The 23532-nt window shown below is 32.8% G+C and overlaps 2 protein-coding genes across 3 annotated transcripts; one reads left to right on the top strand and one right to left on the bottom strand.

The window, feature by feature from the left end:
* Nucleotides 1–2962: 2962 nt before the first annotated feature.
* LOC108344796 (uncharacterized) lies at nt 2963–7508 on the top strand. Of its 2 annotated transcripts, none has more exons than XM_017583296.2 (5): nt 2963–3563; nt 3639–3683; nt 3775–4071; nt 4184–4335; nt 7198–7337. In XM_017583296.2, exons 1-5 carry the CDS (start codon nt 3332–3334, stop codon nt 7201–7203), a joined length of 732 nt encoding a protein of 243 aa, XP_017438785.1. In that variant the 5' UTR covers nt 2963–3331; the 3' UTR covers nt 7204–7337. The 2 variants fall into 2 exon arrangements, with proteins under 2 accessions (XP_017438785.1, XP_017438784.1); XM_017583295.2 differs by having other exon boundaries at nt 2965–3563; nt 7253–7508.
* An 812-nt stretch (nt 7509–8320) lies between these two features.
* LOC108344417 (uncharacterized) lies at nt 8321–23165 on the bottom strand (the record flags this gene model as incomplete). The annotated part of the gene is made up of 9 exons (XM_017582862.2): nt 8321–8548; nt 9143–9188; nt 10139–10219; nt 11291–11344; nt 13882–13965; nt 20866–20952; nt 21166–21268; nt 21363–21409; nt 22788–23165. Coding segments are annotated over 9 exons (951 nt in total), but the record flags the coding sequence as incomplete, so codon positions are not given.
* Nucleotides 23166–23532: the final 367 nt, after the last annotated feature.

Raw genomic sequence — 23532 nt, 5'->3', positions numbered from 1 at the left:
CTTTCTTGCTTGATACCTACTTGGCGTACACATCAGACAAAAAGTGATGACTATGAAGAGGTCCAGGTGGGGCCCCTCTGCTCCCATTGTGTAAGGACCCTGCCTCATTAAATTTTGCAGGATTTTAGAAGCATGTGGCCTGCACATGCACAACCACAAACCCTTTCTTGCTTCAATCTCTCCACTCTACTGACAGGTGACATTCACTTTGACAGTCACTTCACAGCCCATACTGAAAGGTACCCAACAGTGTTTACTGATCATGCATGTTATCCCTTTCCCAACTCCCAACTTGCAAAACAGTAATAATGCAGAGGGATTCTCCCTTCATTGGGCTTTCCGTAGGTATCTCAGTTTTTGACAAAAGTGATGGAGCCAACTTTTGTTTTTAAGCATCTTTTTTCACAAAATTAACAACGGTTTATAATTTCTTCAGGCATAATTACATCATTTGATAACTTTCCATCTGGGAACCTAATCTGTCGAAGTACGGAAACATGCATAATCACTAAGATAATATCAGAATTAACTGACTGTTAAATTTGTATTTTACAAAACATTATGGCATAAAGGAGATGTCCACAACTTTAAAATCAGAAACAAGTTTTTTCATCAAGCGTTCAAATTTTCTAGAAAGATTCGAGTCATTTCTTCTATGTTCCCTTTGGTTTAAACCACCCTGGAAGCTTGTTTGTGAGTTTTTCAGATTATGCTTATCATTAATAATGATCTAACATATCTGATTGCTGCTAAAGGAGAAGTTTCCTGAATTGGGTATCATGAGTTTGTGTCTCATCAAACAAAAATTAATGAATTTGTGAGATGGTATGACATTCTTTTGAATAAATGCCACAAAGTAATGGATGTTGGCTTTTTTTTAAGTGCAAAACAATTTAAAGGGGAACCCACATATGTCAACCTTTCTCTATCCAATTGCCAGAAATTGATAACCATATTACAACCAAGATTATTGTTTTGGAAAATCATGATGGACCGACCCAAATTATATGGGATTGTACAATAAGTTCGAAATATCTACAAAAGAATGTGCTTCATCTTCAAGTGAGTGCATTCATAATAAAGTAAATAATTATTTTCGGTATTTTTGTGTAATAAGTATTTTTAAAAAAAAATTGACTTATTATGGGTTAACTGTGAAAAAACATTATAATGTGTTGAATATAAGGAAAACTAGGTATGAGTTTAATATCTCGTGTTAAATATATATATATATATATATATATATATATATATATATATATATATATATAATACTCTATTTATAATATAAGAAATATGAGTTAAGCTCAAAATATAAATAAAAAATAATAATAAATTAACTAAGAGAAAAAAATGAAGATAAAAATAATATATATAATACTCTTGCTTAAGTTGATGCATGCAAATCGTACGTACCAAACTTGTTATTAATATAATCAATAAATACTTAGTCTACTCCTACATTTGAGTGACATCAAATTATTAACAATTTGTGAAGATGATATAAAAGATGAAATACTAATCTAGAAGACTCCCCTGAGCAACAATTTTTTTTTTGCATATTGACATTGAGGAATACATGGTTGACATCTAGTAGATAAAGAGATCATTGTTGAAGATTGACATCCAGTGCATAAAAATGTCATTGTTGAAAAGTCATCATGATTATAAATAAACTAACAAAAGTTATCTTTATCATGGTAAAACAAGATCAAATATAACAGTGACAAAAGGGAGGTTAAGAAACCATACTGGATAATCAAGAAATATGACTTTAATATGTTTAATATGAATAATCAAGAAATACTCAATTAGTTTTTTCATAAGTAAAAGAAAATTGACTATATTAGTAATGGTCAATATTAAAATATACACAATATATTTAATAAATCGTATTTTATATTTAAGAAAAAAATTAAAATATACTTATGTTAAGTTGGTAAATTAAGTATAAATCCATTGCTACGTCAAAATATATAATAAATCTTATTATTTTATATTAAATTATATACTGAAGTACTAGTGAGAACACATTGGTTATGTATATATGTATTTTAATTTTTTATGACAACTTAAAATAATAAAATTATAATTATAAAAGCAAATATTAATAATTTTTATTGTAGATAATTTTTATTTATTTTATAAATAATTTTTATTATAAATATTTATTTTAATTTTAGAGAAAAATCAAATTAAAAAAACGACTAAATTTAAAAAGAATTGGTCAAATAGAAAAATTCGCTTAAAAATTTAAAATTGGTAAATAATAATTTTAATTTAAAAAATTTATTTATTGAAGAGATTAAAATAGAAATGTGTATAGAGAAAAAGAATCACATAATATATATGTCCACATGACAGGAATGATTATAATTTGTGACGAGACATATGAACGAAATTATAGGGTCTGTCATAAAAAGAGTGAGAGACAAACTAAATATTTAACTCTCATAGGCTCAACCGACATAACTTCCAATAGACAATGTTCAAAGTGTGGCAATCTCAATTTCATTATGTAATTTTCATTAATTCTTTTTAATCTTTTACTCTTGTACAATGTTGGTTCTGTTAAATATAACTAAATATTATCAGTCATGATTCTATCAATATCATATATTACACATTAATTATATTTTAGGGTTCATTTTAATATCTTTTTAATAATATACTTTCTTATTTACTTATAATAACTAATAAATAATATATCATTAATCTTTACATTTTCTTTAATTATTATATTCAAATATAAGATTTTAAAAACTAAAAAAAAAAAACTTTTAACTTGAAATTGTTACAAGAGTTAGTCCACCCAACCTTGTTACCCCTGGCTACAAGAAACGATAAACTTTTGTTCTAAAATTGTCTAAAGTGATGGAATTTTGTAAGATGAACTATTGCAGCAACCTATTTAATGGAAGTAGAAGGAAAATGTAGACAAATTTATACTTTGTCTTTCCTGAACAGAGAAGCGTATGAATCCAATGGTGTTTTTTGTGTACATTGATAAAGTAGGAAGATTAAAAGAACCTCACCCTGTACCAGTTGGGTCAAAGAATAAGGAAGTTACTGTTGCAGTAGTACTAGGAATTTAATGCAGACACCAAAAAAAGATAAAAGTAAACATAGAGTTGTAACACTGAAATACATTTGAGCCATGTAGTTGTAGATTTCAGATTCTAAAGGTGAAAGAAAGAGCAAATTGTGCTGGAGACAGATCAAGTACAAAAGCCACATGCAACCATCTTCTGAACTCTCAAGCTCTTTTTATAGTCATGTCATATATCTGCATCCACTTTTGAATTAACTTTAGAACAATCCTCACTCATTCATGGCCTCCACTGTGGAAATGCAGCCATCTTATAGTTCCAAGAAGCAAGACGATGATGATTCAGATTTCAATTTCACAGAATGGGGAGCAAAAGCTAGAATCAGCAGAGAGAACAGCAAATCCAGAAGGTACTCAGCATCATATATAAGAAGCTTTAGAGAAGACACAAGATCTTTTAGATCAAACATAACCATTTCTAGCACTGCTTCTTCACCTGGATACCCTTTCAAAGGTACATTTCTTGTTTACTCCTATTCAATATCACTTCATGAAATATCTTGTTCATTTCTCCTAATTTTTTTCACAGATGAAATAGACCCTTCAACCTACTCTTTCACCACTGCTCTAAAAGGTACCAGAGAATCTGAATTCATGCTTATCAAATAGAGGGTTTATAATATTAGTTGAATATTTTCAACCGATTGCATGGTGATCCACTGCAGCATTGCAAGCAAGATCAGCCTATAAAAGTTGGGAGTGCCTGTCACCAGAAGGTTTTGCCTTGAATTCAAAGTGGAATGAAGCAGAAAAATACATATGCAACCCCTTTTCAGGGGAGGTACCAATGGAGTGTTTATCTGCTAAAACTCTCAGTGGAAGATCATTCAGAAACTCAGCAACAAACAGAACCACCATGTCTGCTCCACTAGTCTATTCCTCAAGACACATGCAGACAAAGCCATCATCAACTTTCAACAATTGCATACAAGAAGAAGTAGCTCTTCAATTTCACATTCCAGGTTCACATACACTTCAATTAACCATCTTCTTCTGTTCTCTGTTGTTTCCTTTTGCAGTTTACTTCATGACAGTTTTAACACAAAAAATTATTCTTGCTATGTCTTTGTTCAGAAAAGGGAAAAGAGGGAATGACAAGAGATGCAGCTACTCAAAGTACACCTTATCTTAGTTCAACCAACCCCATCACTGATATTACTCCATCCATCACAAAGTTATCTCACAACTCACTAAATTCAAGTACCAAAACTGTTACTGAGAAACAGGTACGTGCTGCATTTTTTTTCTAAAAAAAATGTTTTTTTAACAATTTTTTCTTTTATAATATGATAATTTGTGATTGATGCATTTTAAATATAAATACTAATAAAATAATAACATAATTTATTATAAAAAAATTATTAAAAAAATTGTTCAAATATCATCTCCTTTTTCTAACTCTTTACTTCTCTGAGAGTTGGTCGGAATCTCGTATATTTCAGTTATGACTCTTAACATTTAATAAATGCCCTTGATTGGAAACAAAAATACCAACATTCAAAAGGTGAAAATTTTAAAATATATGTTTCATGTCCTTGTTTATAGTAATCTTTTTTTTTAGTAAAATTGTTTCCTTTTTCTTACAAATCTTAAATCTTCGCTGTGAATTTCATAAATTGTTGGCTTAAACTGTGTATACTTTCGTCCTATAAATGCTATATATATATATATATATATATATATATATATATATATATATATATATAGTATTAGCTCATTTTCATGGACATAGACTTGAAGAAATGTGATAAGATAATATAAAAGGTATATTTTTTCTTAACAAAGTTACATTAATCAGTTATAACATTTTCACAGCCTAAGTAAAAAGAATATTGCAAATAGTAAAAAAGTAAAAATTATTTGTACAATTTCAAGAATAATTAATGCGATCTAATAATTTTATTATTAAACATTTGAAGACTCTAATATTGATAGTGTTGCAACTTTTGCTTCATTCTCAAATTAAGCCCATGAGTAAATATAAAGTAAATAATCATTGATAAGAAGTTAATCATATTCATCTGAAGCCTATAATAGATTTATTGCAACATTGATTAAAGGTGGAGTAGTTATGAGGAATTTGAAAAGTTAGAAATAAAAATGGAAGAGAATAAATTAGGAAGGAGAAAGGTAGGCCAACAAGGGTGGGATTTTGAAGATAAGAGAAGATTACAATCTTCCAATGGGAAATGTGGGGGCAATATAGTACATAGAGATTGGTCCCTCTTTCTGCTTCATGACTACATGCCACTCAACTTTTCCTCCCTTCATTCTTCTTTCCTCTCTCTATACCTAAACTTCTACTTCTCTCTTATTTACAGAACCCTTTCTCTTAAAATTATTAATATATTAAGCATGTAAGAAGGACTACAGTTAATAACCGAAAGTAAATTAGGAAAAACTAAATTCTGATAAATTAGAAAAAATATTTATATAATTTTTAAAACTTCTTTACATTATAGAAAATTATTCTAATATCACACATTAAAAATGGTATTAGAAGGATCTTTTATCAACTGTGTCAAAATCTAAGAGATAGTGGGGCTCTTACCATAGTAAAAAAATATTTTACTATATTATAAAGCCATAAATGGCATTTAATATACGAATTTTTCTTTTTTTATTAATTAATAAGCAGAGAAATATATATATATATATATTCTTAATTTAAATCTCTTTTGTTTCTTACTTCTTTTTCTCTTGTATAGTGTAAAACCGGGGTTTTGAGTTTGATTGGGGAACTAAATGTACTTCATTTTCTTACCTCTTTCGATTTTTTTTATCTCTTTTAAATGCATGGGGATTAGGTGGACCCAAAAAGTAAATATGAAGAATTGAACTTCCAAAAAATGTTGTATTAGTTGTTTAAGATCTAATAATTATTAAATATGAAGTGAGTCAAACTCAATCGACCAATAGGTGGATAAAATGGATATAAGTGTATCAAATAATCCCTTTTTGACAATTATAGCACACATAACATATTTTATACAATATATTCATTTGTTCCAATATTTACTATAATTATTTTTAGAAAAAAAAATACATAAAATAATTTCTCATACACAACTAATCTTTTTGTGTAAATTTATTTAAATCGTTAGTCATTCTTAAGATTATTATATTTAAAATGTTATCTTGATTGGGGTTCGAATATGACTTAAAAGACATTCTTATGAAATTAAAGGAAATATGTAGATAATATTTTTCAGTCTGAAATATTATGCGATATCTTGTTTTTGGATGTATAGAAATATCACAGCATTTGAGATATTATATATTTGGAGTTTGATTCAATTTTGTCCCAACTTTATCTTTATAAAGTCTTTTAATTAATTAAGGAATAATATATATATACACTGGCATCTCAATCTTAAACTATGTGAGAATTTAAAGAAAAATTAAAAAAAAATATTGAATGAAATAAAATAAGAAGAAAAACGAGTATACTTTAATTAAAATATAAAGTAAATATGTAAATTAAAGAGAAAAACTAATTTTATGTACAGTTCAGGTAGAGAGTACTTTTGTGAGATAAGTTCCAAATTGGTAGGGTAGTATGTACCTTAATTAAGGATAATGTATGTGGTGGTTCCCAAAGTGTCCTTCTCTGAAGTACGTTGGCCATACTTTGTATAACTTTTCTGGTCACCATTTCTGCCACCTAAAACATTTTATACAGCTTTTCCAACTTTTCATCATAAACAAATTATCACCACGAAATTACATTACAATAATTTGAAATTTTGCTAAATCTTCTAGCTATCATTTTCCCTTTATAGTTTTCCACTAATTTGAAATATATTATATTGACATCCTTACGCATCCATGATAGTAAAAATATATTGACATATATTAAAAATATAATGGTGTGGGTTGTAGATTTGAAAATAAAAAGAAAAATGAATTTTTTATATACTTCAATTTTTTATATTCATTTGGTACTACTCTTACTTTTTTCTTTTCTGAAAAAATATAAAAATTTACATTTTTATGATCATTTCATTTTTGTGTTTTGTGTGAAATAAATGTAAAAATATGTCATGATACCATTACTCAGATAAAAATGATTGATGAAATATTGAAAGGAATAAAGATAGAAACATTGAAAATGACGTGAGATGCAAATGCACGTGGATGCAGATGGAAGAGAAGAAGGATAAAGAGGAAAAATGGGACACTGTGAGAGAAGTGAATGAGAATGTGAAGAAAGATGAAGAAGACAAAGTTTGCCAGCAAGGTCGAGGGTGCTTTTCATGGTTAAGGAAGAAAACTCAGAGAGAGAAAGAGAGCCAAACAAAGGATAACATCTTTTTCACTCACTTCAAACTTTGCTAGAGAAAAAAAAAAAGATAAACTATTACTACAGTTATATAATGGAGAGAGATAGATCGATTCATGGTGTTGTTCTTTTCCAAATTTCTGTCTCATTTAATCTCTTCATCAATTTTGCAGCCTTTATTAAATATGACACAAATTTAGGGAATTTAAAGTTAAAATATATTTCAAAACCTTGAAAGAAAAATCTCGTTATAGAATTGTTAATCTTTCTTAAAAAAAAAGAAAACCCATATTTTTTTTCAAGTATGTCTGAAGGGAAAACAATTAAAAAGTTCTTTTGAATTCAAAATCGTGTTTCAAATAGACCTGTACAACTTTTGCATATGGATATATTCAAACTTACAAGAATTTTGAATATGAAAGAAAAAAGATATGGTATATTCAACTATTATATATATATATATATATATATATATATATATATATATATATATATATATATATATATATATATATATATATATATAAAATAGTAAATTTATTATAACTTCTTTGTCATTTAGAGAAGTATACATAACTCAAAGTTAAAAGGTAAACAAATGTAAAAATAAATTATTCGTTTTCTCTTTCTATTTCATGAGTACTTATGTTTTTAACCCTCATAAAACACTTTTTTGAAATGATTTGTAAACTCCTTTATAAAGCCATTACACAATGCTCTATCAACATCTAATATAGACATAATTGCATAAATTTTTCAGAAGTTATATTTAAACCTATTCAACCCATCCTCTCTAACTAATAGTTTATTTTAGCTATTACAGAAATACATCGGTATAATAGGGCGAGAGAAAAAATTACTGATTGCGAGAAGAAAATGCCATTACCAAATTGCCAGCATAAATAATGTGATATTCACTGACCAGGCACTTTCAAATTGCTATTTTATTTAAACGTCAAAATTTACACTTGATACAATAATAACTCAGTACTCTTGAACATAACATTTTTACATATTGTACAGGACCTAAGTCCTGTAATTGACTAAAACCATGAGACAAGGAAGAGAATCAAATGGTTCAGAACATCATGAAGGTAAAGCATTGGGGTCTGTATCGGAGATAAGTCGAACCTCATATAAGTCTTTTTCGCCCTTACCTGCACCCAGTTATTATGTCAGAATGCATTTAGTCTTTCTACACATTGTCACTCACTTTGTATTTTAATAGATTAAACAATTAACTAAGTTTCTATAGTTTTCCTCATTTTAAGTTTTCGTCTTTATACAAGAATATTATGTTTTGGAACCTACACATGAATAGAAATTTTGGTCCCTATTGTTACCACGGTTAAATGCTGTTTCTGCTACTAACACTGTTACAAAATTTTCTGAAAAGGTATAGAAAACATAGAAAACTATCTGTAGCAAGTTTATACAGTCTGAATTTTTATAGCAGTTTTACAATCCAATAATGTTTTGTAGCAGTGTACGCAAACATTGTCAGCCTCATTAATAACAATGTCAATGACTTGGACTAAAACCTAATCTCTATGCATGTGCAGGGACTAAAATTTACAATTTTCTCATTTAGAGACTAGAAATTAAAATGCATCCACTGTAGCGACCAAATGAAGATTAGCATACAAGCAGTTTAGCAATTTTAAATACTAGCACATTATAGTCTCATTTGGAGACTAATTTTAAGTACCGGCAATTTAGCACACAAGCAAAGTTTGAATTTTCACACTCACCAATTTCAGCTATAATTCCTGGCCCAAAGAAGGAAGCAAATTTGGCCTAAACAATTGAAGATTGAGAAATAGTTAGCACCAATATCTTTTGATATCAAAACCCTAGAGGATTTAAGAATTGCAGAGAATATGAATTGGATTAATTAAATTCCAACAGCAGTAGTACGCCAAAGTTAAATTACAGCATTTTGTCAGTCTATAATATGGTATGATTATGAATAGCACAGGGATAACCTGCAATGAAAAGTACATTTTATCTCTTGAAAATTGCTTTAACTTCCATGCAATTTTGGACTTAAGTGCAGCATAAACCCCAAGGAGTTGAGGTTTCCTTTTTTATATTTTATCAATTGGATCCCTCTCTTCATCACCTCATGCAAAATGGTCTATAGGGTTCATAACTATTCTTCGTATTATAGAATGTTTAACTAGCCATCACTATATCTGTCTCTAGCCAAATCTTCTGGTTTACCCAATATTTCCCACTGGTCCGTATCTCAGATTGGGATCAGTTTTTCTTACTATGCAACTATAAATTGACAGGGTCATTTATTTGAACTGGCTCGACGGTGCTTACATAGTATATATCTAATATAACGCAACAAATAATATCAATATATGCAAAATATTATAAGTTCCATTGTTAATACGTATTAAAATATATAAATTTTAAGAGAATGCAGGACACTAGCTCTCAAGAAGATCACAAGTATAATTCTAAATCCCACACGTCAAATTAATTTGGGGCAGTGAGATTTAGGTTCTGGGATTTCTGTTCTTTGATTCTTCTATTTCTATTTTCTCTTCTGAGTGTTTTCAAACTATCCGACCTCCCTGACAAATAAATTACAAGGAAAAGACCACACGAGTTATCTAATTCTAGAACTTATGCTCTCTCCAAGATCCAAAGAGTCCCATCATCTTCACAAACATGCGAAAAAATTAATACACTATTTATATAATTAAAATATAACTCCAGGAAACATAACGGAATACCTGTCTTTTTTCAAAATCTGACAACTGGAGAGTCTTGGCCTCAAAAACCAAAACCAGACAGTATTTACCATCTTGTGTGACCTAAGATATAACCACATCACGAGACAGAATTAATAAGGGAAACGAGAGTCTAATGAAAAAAAGGATCCTGTAAATAGTAAGCTTGCTGCGCTAATAATAATACAGAAAGCTTGAGCAACTAAAATTCCTTTCGGAATCCCCAAATATTAAAGAATATTAGACTAGAAGGTTTTTTACTAATGATGAAAGCTTGAGCAACCAAAGTGGCTTAGGTAGGCCATTCTACTTAAATGAAAAAAAAATATTGACGGGACCCAATCTCGGAACAAAGAATAGCTGCTGGAGGGTAGAGCTTGTCTATTGGCAGTACTCGTTCACAGAAAGTTCTTGAACATTTAAAATAATAAATACGTTCAATAAAAGATGGAGCAGTTAATAAAAAAGATAGCACAAGCACCAAATGTGTACAAATGAAAAGAATTCAAAAAATCCCATTTTGGCTTTAAGTTACTAAATTTCAAGTGGTATAAAATATACTTTCAAGGCCAATCCAAATGCACATAGCTAGAAGTGAACTAATGAAAGAATTACCTGTAGCTTTTATACTCCCAACAAACAAAAATACTGAGACACAGAAATTTAGTTGAATCTCATGGTAAGGGTGCTTGAGTTTAATCAAAATGAATCTTAGGAAAGGGTACTCAGAGTGCTGAGGTGGCCATGTGGGTAGGGGAATGAGGATGGAGGTTAACGGCTTAAGATGCAAAAAAGACTCCATGATATACAAAGAGAATGATAGAACAAATGAAGTCAAGGAAGACAAAAGAATATAAATGAAACTTAAAATTAGATAAATATAGAATGATAAAACTAGGAAACATGCTGTATTTAAAACAGTTCATAAAATATAGAGGTATGGACAGTAGTGAATGTGTAAGAGTAAGAGAACTGAACTAGTACTATAAGTTAACACGTTCTACAAAATTCTTTCGAAGTAAAATGAGATATATGCTATTATTTACTTTTCCTGCATTTGCAAAGGATGTTGTATGTAATATGAACAAAAATGTTAATAACAAGACTTAAATAATAGTACTGATTGCTGAATAAATGTAAAATTGACATGCATACTTCTTCTCGAATCAACTGTAGAACAGGAGCACTTCTCCTTGGTATTCCTCCTCCCTGGAACAAAAAGCAGATAAAATTATATCTTGGAACTGAAGAACATATTACAGGCTGCAGAAGAAGAAAGATCAAGTCCCACATGCAATAAAGGCTTATTTGATGCATGAATTTGATACATGTATCAGGTACAATATGTATTTACTAAGTGATACAATTATTCTAAAATATATAAGAAAAGATATGTGTGAGATACATATCAAAATATTATAAAAATTCATAAAACATAATATATGAAAGCATTCTGCAAATCCAAATTAAGAAACATTTTTCTTGGACATTACTAAAAGCAAAATAGAATTATAATTTGATGTCATTGTAGATTACTTTATGTTAGAATTAATTAGTCATTAGCTGTTACAGATTTGTCAGTCATTACCCAATTAGGATCATTGATTCCGTCTTATTACACAATAATTTATTGTATTTGATTTTGTAAATTTCTACATTTGACACAACATTCAGATAACATTTTCTTATAAACCATCAGTGGTTTAGGTTAGAAGTGATGGCAAACCCCTAGCCAAGGAACCAATCACGAGAAGCATGGCGAAGCACATTTAAGAAGAGATAGAGTAATCTTTGAAAGGTGAGGCCAAACTCTTATTTTCTTGGGCCATTTTGGAGCACACCTAGTAAAGTAGGAATGTTTTTAGCCTTGTATCATGGACCAAGTAGTAGAGGATTTCCTTTTTGGACCTTGTATTATAGGCCAAGTAGTGTAGGGTTTAGGTCAACATGGGTCAATACAAGTCAACTCTCATGTTGACCCATATGTAGCGCCTCTTGTAAGTTGACTTTTAGTCGACATCCACCCAGACCACCTTGGGAGACAAGCTAAGGGTGTTGGTCTTCTTCCTTTGGGGAGAGTAGTGGCCATATGTCCTACTAATGGAGAGGAGTTTTCCATAGTAGTGGTTACATGTCCTTCTTCTAATGGAAAGGATTTTAGCCTTCTTATCCAAGTTAGCAAAGTTGAGGTTTTTAGGATTTTGCTTCTACTTTTGTGAGACACCTCTAGGGTTATTTGGTAATAAATAGAGGTGCTCACCCCACGTAAAAAACACTTTGAGATTAGTAGTGAAATGCTACAAATGGTGATAATAGGTGCATTGATATGGTATTAGAGCAAGATGCTATAGGTGAAGATGCATTAAGAGGGTGGCTACTTGCTGCATATGCTGTACAATTTGACAAGTCCTCTCATGAGCTAAGTAACAGTACCCTGCTGCAGGCCTATGTGAAAATGAATGAGGTGTTCCATGTGTTTTTCAAAGAATTAGAGTGCAAAGGGTCGCATACAGATCGTTTTCTCGATGGAAGTGGGAGTTGGTGCATAATTAGTCAAGTGACAGACCTTACCTTTCTTTCAGAATGGTTTTAATGAGTTGAGACCATTTAATATAATATTTTCCATTTAATTTGTATGCAGAATGGACATTCTGCAATTCTCCAGCAGTCTGGGATCTGTCCCCAGTTTCCAAGCCAGAATTCACAAACTTAGTCACACAAGAGGATTATGCAGCAATAAAGGATACAATAGGGATTAGAGACACAGGAGGGAGTAGGAGTTTTCTTATTCAAAGAGGAAAAAAGGAATGGATAACCGCAGCTCCAAGACCAATGGCAGCAAGTATTCAGCACCACACAATTTATTGGCAGAAACAAAATCTTTTTCCCAATTTGGTACCAACAAGTGCAATAATGAGGTAACTATGACGGCCACAACAGAGACAACTTTAAAAGGTTGATGCAATCAAAGCTTCAAAAATGAGGTAACTATGTTTTTGCTGTGATGAAAAATATAGTGTGAATCATGTTTGCAAGATTCCCACATATTACACGATGAGACTAAACCATGTGACAACAAGGCTGCCACTAGCATTTCCAAATACCCAATCCACCATGATAGAAGAAAGCAAGTGGAAATTTTTCGACACTTCATATAGGAAAAGATTAATCATAGTATCATAAAGATTGATTAAATACATCATGCAGCCAAACTACAAAATCCTAACTAAAGCTTTTCCAAGGCACACCTACGAAAGTCTGAGATCCAATCTGGATGTGACAGATATCTATCATGCAGATTGATGGGGAGTGTTGATTATCTTGGATAATCAAAATCATGCATTATAGGAAATATGTCTCCTGAGTTTTAGGAGTAAAATTAGTTCTTTTTAGTCACAACTGTTACAGGAAATATATCTCCCCTGAATTTAGGGGTAAAATTAGTCAGCATTATACTAACTCGTTATTCCACATTATATATGTTTTCATTTGTTTGATGAGCTTATGTAGTATATATTGTTACTGTAAACAAACCTCATCACTTGTAAAAGGCATTCGATTCACAGTTTCTTTTTTCCTAATAATGTGGGACTTGGGTTTTTCCACATAAGGCTTGGAAGTGGGTTCTCATTTCAAACACAAGTAGAGAAGAGGAAAAGTGTGACTTTTATGTTTCATTTAACTCCTCAAAATAAGAAAACAGAGAAATCGAAAATATACAAATGTTGCTCATCCAAATAACATACTTGGCCGTACTGGAATATCCGTTTCAATGCCTCGTCCAAATGTTGCTCATCTCCATAGCGATACCTGGTGACATCACTCTTCACCTGTGAAAGCCCAAGAAGTCACATGCTACGTCAAGTATTTAAAACATTTCAATTTAAAGAATGGCAAAAATCAGTGAGTATTGCCTCAGCTGATGTATTCCATTTATAAATATGTGCAGGTATAGAAAAGGTGGGAACAAGAACAATCAAAGGAAAGAAGCCATAGCCTATGACCCTTAACGCTTAAGCTAAATACAGCCACGAAGCAACTTTATTAAAGTTGTACAAATAATAACAATCATATAAAAGTCCCTCAAACTGGAACATAAAATTGAATTCTAAGTCCTCTCAAAGAAATGGTTAGAATGTTTGCAAGCTAATTATTGGAGCTAACGAATTTAGTACTAAGTTTATTGAACAAGAATCTCTTCCTAACAAAATGAGAATATAGTTTGGTTCTCTCATAAAACACTAGATTGGAGTCAATATGAAGGATTGTCGGATTATCATAGTAGAACTTTGTTTGCCTAACTTCACAAAATTACAAATCTTGAAGGAGTTATTTAATTCACACAAGTTTAGAAGTGGCCAAAACCATAGGACAATTTGGTTTAAATCTTGCAACATCAAATTAATCCACACTTTACTTATGCCAGCTTAATGGTTATAAATCACTTCACTTGTGCATGTCAACCAATTAATTATAGTGCCTATAATTTTACATAAAAAATGACTATTTCACCTGAGCAATTACAAAATGGAACAAAGAAAAATACCATAATTGACAATTTTAATCCTTGATATAAATTACTAAAACCTGGACAAGACATAATGTGCTTCCTTTGATTGCCTAATCTTGATTTCTCTCAGATAACTAGTTTAAAAGAAAGGTGTTAGGCATTGTGGATTTAACACCAAGTTGGGTAGTAAGTATGAATGTAGGATTGATGGGACGTGACCATGAGCAAGGGAAAGGATCCACTTGAAGGACTTGGAAGACCTCTGACAAGGGCCAAAACAAAGAAAGCAAAGGAAGCTCTTAACGAGTGTTGTCCATATTAATGGAATACAGCCCAAGGTTCAAGGAAAAAAGACCAAGGTGGTTAAGTGAAGGAAGACTAAAAACCACTTGGTTGCTGATTTTTTCTTTTAAGTTATTAGTTTGTTTAAATAATGGCCCAATCCTTCGTAAAATTAGCTGACCAAATTATGTTTTGGATTAATCAATTAATGGGCTTTAGTTTGGTTTTATTTTCAAGTTGTAATAAGGATCCAATTAGCAATTTTTTTAGTCATCAGCCCTTATAAACTTAACCATTTTCATCAAAGATACAAGTGAAGTTTATGCAGAAAAATTAGGATTTTATCTCTTCTATCTTAGTAAGAGTGATTCTATTAGGTTTCTTAGTAACAAGAAACCTAAATTCTATATCAGATTAAGCAAAAACGGACATAGATATGACTCCTCAAAGTAAGGCAGCGTTTTGTTGAATTGAAAATACAGAAAACAATCAACAACTTCCAAGGGAAGACATTCCCTTCTACACAAGATAGACCCAGTTCTGCGACAAAACACTCAGCAACCCCCTCCTAGACAAGCCCCCCCGTAAAAGATAAAACCGCCTAACTGCTAATTAAAACTCCTCCTAACTACCCTAACCACCTCTTATTAACTTCTATGTTTTTTCCAACATAAACCTTCATAATTCTATTAGATTCTCCTAAGTTCTTGAGTGATTCAAGAATCTTTGATTGTATCAAAGGACTTTCACATCCTTTATGTGTTGCCTTTTTGAAAAGAGTGATTCTTTCCCTCCTTCCTCCTTTCATGTTGCTTTCCAGTTTTATCTCTTATCCATAACTTTCATTCTATGTGTCCAAATTGAGTGTTCTTGAGCCTAATTTGAAGTTCAGAACGTGAATTTTCACAACGTTTTGGAAACACCCCAATCAAAATTTTGTAGCTCGAGATATTGACATTTTGAAAATTCTAATCCCCATTTTTCTTTACTAATTTTTGAAATTTCCTTCAAAGTTCTAACCCTAAAGATCCTCAATCAGTTCTTTTGTAAATGTGGTTCACATCATTTCTTTTGTCTTTTGTGTTAACCTTGTCTTCTTCTTTGTTGACTTAGCTTTATCGTGCACGTATTGGAGGATTGTTCTTTGCTGTGGCCATAATCTCTTGAATTTCCAAAGAACCCAAAGAGAATTTGATGGTAAAAGGCAAGAGAGTTTCATCATAGTAAAAGCCAATCTGTTGAGTGCAAACACTTAAGTGGGTGAGAAAATTTTCAAACACCACATATATATATTTTGCTCTTGTTACCTTGATCTGTTTGTTAATCATGGTAGAAAGGAATGATATTCAGATGCAAATTGGTACATTATATCAACATTTGGAGAGGTTGATGAAGCAACAAGATGAGTTCCATGATAGGTTGGATCAACTAGAGAATAAAACTCCACCAGGAGGAGGAAGGCCAAATAGGAACGAGGGAAGAATAGAAGGAGTAAAATTGAATGTACCACCTTTCAAGGGTAGGAGTGATCATGAATCTTACTTAGAGTGAGAGCTCAAAATCGAGCATATATTTTCTTGTAATAATTATAGTGAGGAGCAAAAGGTAAGGCTTGCAACGACTGAATTTTCTGAATATGCTTTAATTTACTGGAGCAAGTTGTAGAGAGAGAGGATTAGAGATGAGGAACCTATGGTGACACTTGGGCTAAAATGAAAAGGGTCATGAGGAAGCGGTATGTACCTTCTAGCTTCCATAAGGACTTAAAATTGAAACTTCAGATATTATCTCAGGAAGCAAGGGAGTGGAGGAATATTATAAGGTGATGGAGATTCTTATCATCCAAGCCAAAATTGAAGAAGATCCTAAGGTAACTATGGCTCATTTCCTTAATGGATTAAATCATGATATTAGAGATGTTGTTGAGTTGCAAAAGTTTGTGGAGATGGAGGATCTTTTGCATAAGGCCATACAGGTAGAACAAATTAAACAAAAAAGTATAAATAAGAAAGAGTTCTACCAATTTTAATTCTTCAAACTGGAGAGATAGAGTAAAGAAAGATGGTATTGCCTCCTCTAGTAATACAGCGCTATCTAACCAAGGAAAAACACCTCAAAAGAAACCTAAACATCCACCAAAGAGGACTAGAGAAGTGAAATGTTTGGGAATAGGACATTATGCCTATGAGTGTCTTACCAAGAAGATCATTCTTCTTAAGGATAATGGGGAGTACACAAGCCAATTTGATGATAGTCGTGGAGAGGAAGAGGATAGTGATGAAGAAGTGAAAGCTAATGAAGGAGAGTTGTACATGATTAGGAGGATGTTGGGAAGTCAAGTGAAGGCTAAGGATTATCAATTATTATAATTGATAAAATTAATTCAAAACGTTTTCACATATGGTATCAGACTAATACACGATCCTCTTCTTCCTTTTCTTTTTCTTCTTCAACACAAGACGCCGCTCCTTCCTTTCTTTTTGCCTCCCATGGCCAACGACAACTCTTCATCTATTAGCAACCCTCATGAGCCATCAAAACCCTTCACTTGCATCACCCTTACAATGTCACCAAGCTTCTTCCCTCCAATTACCTCACCTGGAAACTTCAAGTTGAAGCTCTCCTTGATGGCTATGATCTTCTCAAATATCCAGATGGGTTCGCCGGTGCAACCGGCGACGACGGTCTTCACCACCGTTCAACCTCCGGTGACAACTCCGAATCCTACTTATCAAACCTGGCGTCGACAAGACCGTCTTATATACAGTGCTCTCCTCACCACTCTCTCCCCTGAAGTGGCACCCCTGGTGTCTCAAACAACGACATCACATGATCTCAGGACTCTTCTCACCTAGGCCAAGGCATCCCGCAGCCACCTCAAGCAATTAAAGGAGCGTCTCGGCGTCCAAAGGTACCCATCCATCACCACCTACATGCATTCTCTGAAGCAAACTGCAGATCTCCTTGCCTCACTTGGCTCTCCTGTCTCCATTGAAGACATGACTGACCATGTCTTGCATGGCCTCGACGACGGCTACAGAGTTGTCATTGACGGCGTCAATGCAAGGGACACTGCAATTCTTTTTGATGACCTCCTTGAGAAGCTTCAAATTCAAAACCTTGCAAACGGGTCAAACAACCCATAACGGCTCATGTGTGGATGGACTCTATCTCTGGCCTGCCGTTGAGCAGCAACAAGGGAGAGTTCTTGAATGAGAAGCTTCTCGAGGAGGTCATCAAAAAGAATTGCAGCATCCCTTGCATTGACGCCGTCAATGACAGCTCTGTAGTCGTCGTCGAGGCCACGCAAGACATGGCCGGTCATGTCTTCAACGGAGACAGGAGGGCCAAGTGAGGTAAGGAGATCTGCAGTTTGCTTCAGAGAATGCATGTAGGTGGTGATGGATTGGGTACCTCTGGACGCTGTGTGGATACGCTCCTTTAACTGCTTGAGGTGGCTGCGGGATGCCTTGGCATAGGTTCGCTGGAGAAGAGTCCAGAGATCATGTGATATCGTTGTTTGAGACACTAGGGATGCCACTTCAGGGGAGAGAGTGGCGAGGAGAGCACCGTATATAAGACGGTCATGTCGACGCCAGGTTTGATAAGCAGGATTCGGAGTTGTCACCGGAGATTCAATGGTAGTGGAGACCGTTGTCGCCGGCGCAGGAAAGGATCCATCTGGATATTTGAGAAGATCATAGCCATCAAGGAGAGCTTCAACTTGAAGTTTCTAGGTGAGGTAATTGGAGGGAAGAAGCTTGGTGACACTGCTGAGGGTGATGCAAGTGAAGGGTTTTGATGGCTCATGAGGGTTGCTAATAGATGAAGAGTTGTTGTTGGCCATGGGAGGAAAAAAGAAAGGAAGGAGCAACGTCCTGTGTTGAAGAAGAAAAAAAAAGGAAGAAGAGGGTCGTGTATTAGTCTGATACCATATGGAAAAACGTTTTGAACTAATTTTATCATTGGGTTACAGTAGTATAAATATACAAATTGATAACGTAAATTGGAAAGAGTCAAGGGAACAAACTCCACCAATTTAGCACTAACAGTTAGCCTAAATAAAGGGAAAGCAGATATACAAAAGCTAGCTAATAAAAACTAATTATTATAATTTAAAACTAATTATTATAATTGATAAGGATGCATTTCAAAGGGAGAACATTTTTCATACAAGATGTTTAGTTAATGGTAATGTATGCTTGGTAATCATTGATGGAGGTAGTTGTAGCAATGTTGTCAGTTTCCTTCTTCCATTGCCATTGCTCCCGCTGCTTTTGAAAAAATCTCCCACGACTTCTCTAAACCTAGATTCCAAACAAAAAGAAAACAAAAAATTTTCTAATGTGGAAGATCAGACAAAGTTGCAACCACAGATCATACTAAGAAATTGGCTCCTGATACCAGTTGTTAGGAACAAGACAATAAAAGAGAAAAGAGAAAATAAAGGAAACAAGAATTTAACCTGGTTCACCGTACAAATGCCTACGTCCATGACTACACTAGAAAGTATATTTATATTTTGGTGTGTGTCTCAAGCTTTACAAAGGTTGCTTATATAGCTAAAGAGAGAACAACATCTCACAGTATTAAGCAATGTGAGACTAAATTAAGCTCCACAATACTAACACAACTAACTTTTCACCTTTTGAGATTGTGTATGGATTTAACCCTTTGACTTCCCTTGATTTGCTGCCTTTGCCTAACATTTCTATGTTTAAGCATAAAGAAGCACAGGCTAAAGTTGAGTATGTGAAGAAGTTGGATGAGCAAGTGAAGGCTCAAATTGAAAAGAAAAATAAGAGCTATGCAAGGCAAGCTAACAAAGGTAGAAGAAAGGTTGTTTTCCAACCTGGGGATTGGTTTGGGTGAACATGAGAAAGGAACAGTTTCCGGAACAAAGGAAATCAAAGCTTCAAATGGTCCATTTCAAGTTCTTAAAAGAATCAATGACAATGTCTACAAAATTGATCTACCCAGTGAGTATAATGTTAGTTCTACCTTTAATGTGTCTGACTTTCTCTTTTTGAAGTAGATGGAGAATCAAATTTGATGACAAATCCTTCTCAAGAGAGAGAATGATGGGGATGTGACCATGAGCAAGGGAAAGGATCCACTTGAAGGACTTGGAGGACCTATGACAAGGGCCAGAGCAAGAAAAACAAAAGAAGCTCTTCAACAAGTGTTGTCCATATTAATGGAATACAAGCCCAAGGTTCAAGAAAAAAAGACCAAGGTGGTTAATTGTATCATGGCCCAGCTAAGGAAGACTGAAAACCACTTGGCTGTTGTTTTTTCCTTTTAAGTTATTAGTTTGTTTAAATAATGGCCCAATCCTTTGTAAAGTTGGCTGACCAAATTATGTTTTGAGTTAATCAATTAATGGGCGTTAGTTTGGTTTTATTTTCAAGTTGTAATAAGAGTCCAATTGGGAATTTTAGTCACCAGCCCTTACAAACTTAACCATTTTCATCAAAGATACAAGTGAAGTTTATATAGAAAAATTAGGGTTTTATCTCTTCTATCTTAGTGAGAGTGGTTCTCCTAAATTCTTGAGTGATTCAAGAATCTTTGGCTGTATCAAAGGACTGTCACATCCTTTTTGTGTTGCCTTTTTGGAAAGAGTGATTCTTTCCTTCCTCCTTTCATGTTTCTGTCCAGTTTTATCTCTTATGCATAACTTCCGTTCTAGTGTCCAAATTGAGTGTTTCTTAGTCTAATTTGAAGTTCAGAACCTGAACTTTCATGTCGTTTTGGAAACACCCCAATCGAAGTTCTGTATCATGAGATATTGATGTTTTGAAAATTTTGATCCCATTTTTTTTTTATTACTTTTTGAAATTTCCTTCAAGGTTCTAACCCTAAAGATCCTCAATCAGTCCTTGCGTAAATGTGGTTCACAAGTTGGGTAGTAGGTATGAATATAGGATGATGTCACCTGTTTAAGAATTGGAGTTGCACATTTTTCCTGCAAGCTTTGAGCATTTGAATATGTGATGCATGGGACTGGCTTGAGTTCTGCATACTGCAAAGGGGAGATGGCCAATGATAAAGTATGAATAATATGAAGAGTATGCAAATCACGGGAGCATCCACTAACACAAATATGCAAATAGAACTATGAAGTAATGACAAGAAAGTTAGGAAAGGGAACTCCTAACATGACTCTTTTTGCACAACTTTATTACTATGAACATTCATGTTCTAAATTTATTCACATTGGTAAAACTTTCTTCACCTTCAGCGCCATTCCAATAATTGCAAGAGGAAAGCCATATGTTAACATTATAGCTGACCATTCAGATCCAGGGAAAAGATTAAAATATGCCCCAAAACCATAGCTGCGTGTAACAAAAAGGCCAGCACAATAAACAAAAACACTTAATGTATTGTATAAAATAAATGAAGAAGTTGAAAAAAGAAAATAATACTCACGACAAGAGTGAGAGTCCAACACCTAGACCAACCACACCAAAAGAAACCTGCAACAATTAAACAGTATCCTTAGAATAAATAACCCTACCCAACTAGTTATAAAACTTTATGCTGCTGGTAATAATAATCATATATACCAGTGAATGAGAAACCTGAGGTGAGTGACATGACCAAAACAAGCAACAGTAAACAACCAATTCACTGCCATATATAATTTGTCATTAGACAGATAGGAGGAGATCACACTTGGAATTTGTGTAAATCCATTGAATTCACACAATAGTATACATCACCAATAACTCAATACTTCTTTTTCTGATTCTCTAACCAAACACTACTGTTAATGCTTCAAAAGGTACTCATGTAAAAAGTAAAGCCCAAAAATACCGAGATCTGAACTTCTCTCGTGAACTATGTACTACTAATTGTATTTATTCCCACTCAAGATGAAGTATAGTTCATTTATTATGCATCTGGTATAGTTAAACTGACAAAAAGAGAAGATTGCTGGATAAAGCAAATAGCAACTTGTAGAGTAACTAGAGGACCCCATAATCCTTATCCATAATGGGAGAAAATTCTTTATGTTAATCGGCTTGATTAAATCCCTTTTTGTTGTTCTTTCTTGTTTTTAACAAATACTTACAACTATGGCACACTATTTATACTTTGTTCATTACTTTCCCATACATCTTTCCTAATTCATATAAATCGTTGAAAATAGGAAAGGAAGTAAAAATAACAAAACACTTTTGTAATTACTTTTTTGTCACAGGATAAAAAATCTTAAATTTGGCATATTTTGGGTGTATTTGATTAGACAACTTAATTAAGTGCTTATTAAATAAGTACTTATCATTGAAGTAAGCACTTACGCAGAAGTATTTCTATAAGTGATGAGGAAATAAGGTTAAATTCTTTTGTTATAAGTTTAAGTTATTTTGTCAATTTGTCGTAAAGAGGAATAAATAGTCTATGAACATGTCATTACCTCTATATATAAGTTCTTTTAAACATTTACAGAATTGAATAAGTTATTTATATAATGAACAATAAATAAAAAAGATCTAGTTGCTTAAATATTTTAATTATGAATAAGTTATTTTTTCACAAAAAGAAAATTTGAAATTAGTCTGTCCGTGAATTTATAACTCAACAAGGAAAAAAAATCTTAAGTAAAACTTTTAAAAATGTAACTTGCATAATTAGGCTTATAAAAAGATTCATTTTTTATTTATGTACACGTAGAACAAACTCGTCCAATTTGCCGGGCATAGGCTTGTATCACAAAATTAGCGGAGATAAACAGTAAATAGACAAGCTGTTCCAAACTCATCATAAACCTAGACCGGTCTACTTCGGTCCGTTCACTGATTAAGATAAGAGAAAGAAAACCGGGTTCGAGCGAGGAACGAAAAGACCAACCTTAGAAACGGAGAAGTCATCGTCCGAAACAACGGAAGGTTGTGCCGTAGAAGAATCAACAGCTCTGGGAATGAGACTCAGTTTGGAACCGAAGAGCTTGGTATCGGCATTCGACACAAATATGGATCGGAGCTGAACCGAAACCGGCCGCAAGCGAGTCGGGTTGCTCAGTCGTGGACGACTTGAATGCGGAACAACAAGGCACAGAAAACGGTGACCAGAGCAGACGGCGGCTCCACCTGGCATCGCAAACACACAACGCACTCTTGCTTGCTTAAGTGTTTCGCTCTTTCTTCGTTTCGCAGCAGCAGAAACAGAAGAAAGTAAAAAATGAAAGAAAAGCTTCTCAACCGCCAAAATTCGAGGTACGTGTCCTCGTTATCTTTCAGATTATATATATATATATATATATATATATATATATAAAAGGTCAGATAAAACCTTGTGACTTTTTTTTCCTTTACAATAAGTAAATAAATATAATTTTAGGATTTTCGCTTATCCGGGATATGTGCTAAAATAAAAATATTCTGAACCGCGCAAAAATAGAGATATTTTTTAAAGACTGGTTTTTTAATCTGGATAGAATAATATATAAACAAATTTATATTATTAAATTAAACTATAGTTAATATGAGAATCAAATTTTGGAATTTTCATATTTTCAAATTAATAATAAATAGTTATAGTTATTAATTCAATTCCTATTAATATTTAAAAAATTTATTTATAACAGTTTTTAAAT

This window comes from Vigna angularis, chromosome 8, assembly GCF_016808095.1.
Source record: "Vigna angularis cultivar LongXiaoDou No.4 chromosome 8, ASM1680809v1, whole genome shotgun sequence".
Classification (NCBI taxonomy): domain Eukaryota; kingdom Viridiplantae; phylum Streptophyta; class Magnoliopsida; order Fabales; family Fabaceae; genus Vigna; species Vigna angularis.
Note: the sequence above shows the minus strand (reverse complement) of the source record. Positions and strands in the feature narration are given on the sequence as shown.

What these genes read in the sequence shown, in the direction of transcription:
- LOC108344796 (XM_017583295.2), top strand. Translation starts at nt 3,332, where the DNA reads ATGGCCTCCACTGTGGAAATGCAGCCATCTTATAGTTCCAAGAAGCAA. An exon ending in TTTCACCACTGCTCTAAAAG is followed by an intron (nt 3,684 to 3,774) that starts GTACCAGAGAAT and finishes GATCCACTGCAG; the next exon opens with CATTGCAAGCAAGATCAGCC. An exon ending in AAACTGTTACTGAGAAACAG is followed by an intron (nt 4,336 to 7,252) that starts GTACGTGCTGCA and finishes ACGTGGATGCAG; the next exon opens with ATGGAAGAGAAGAAGGATAA.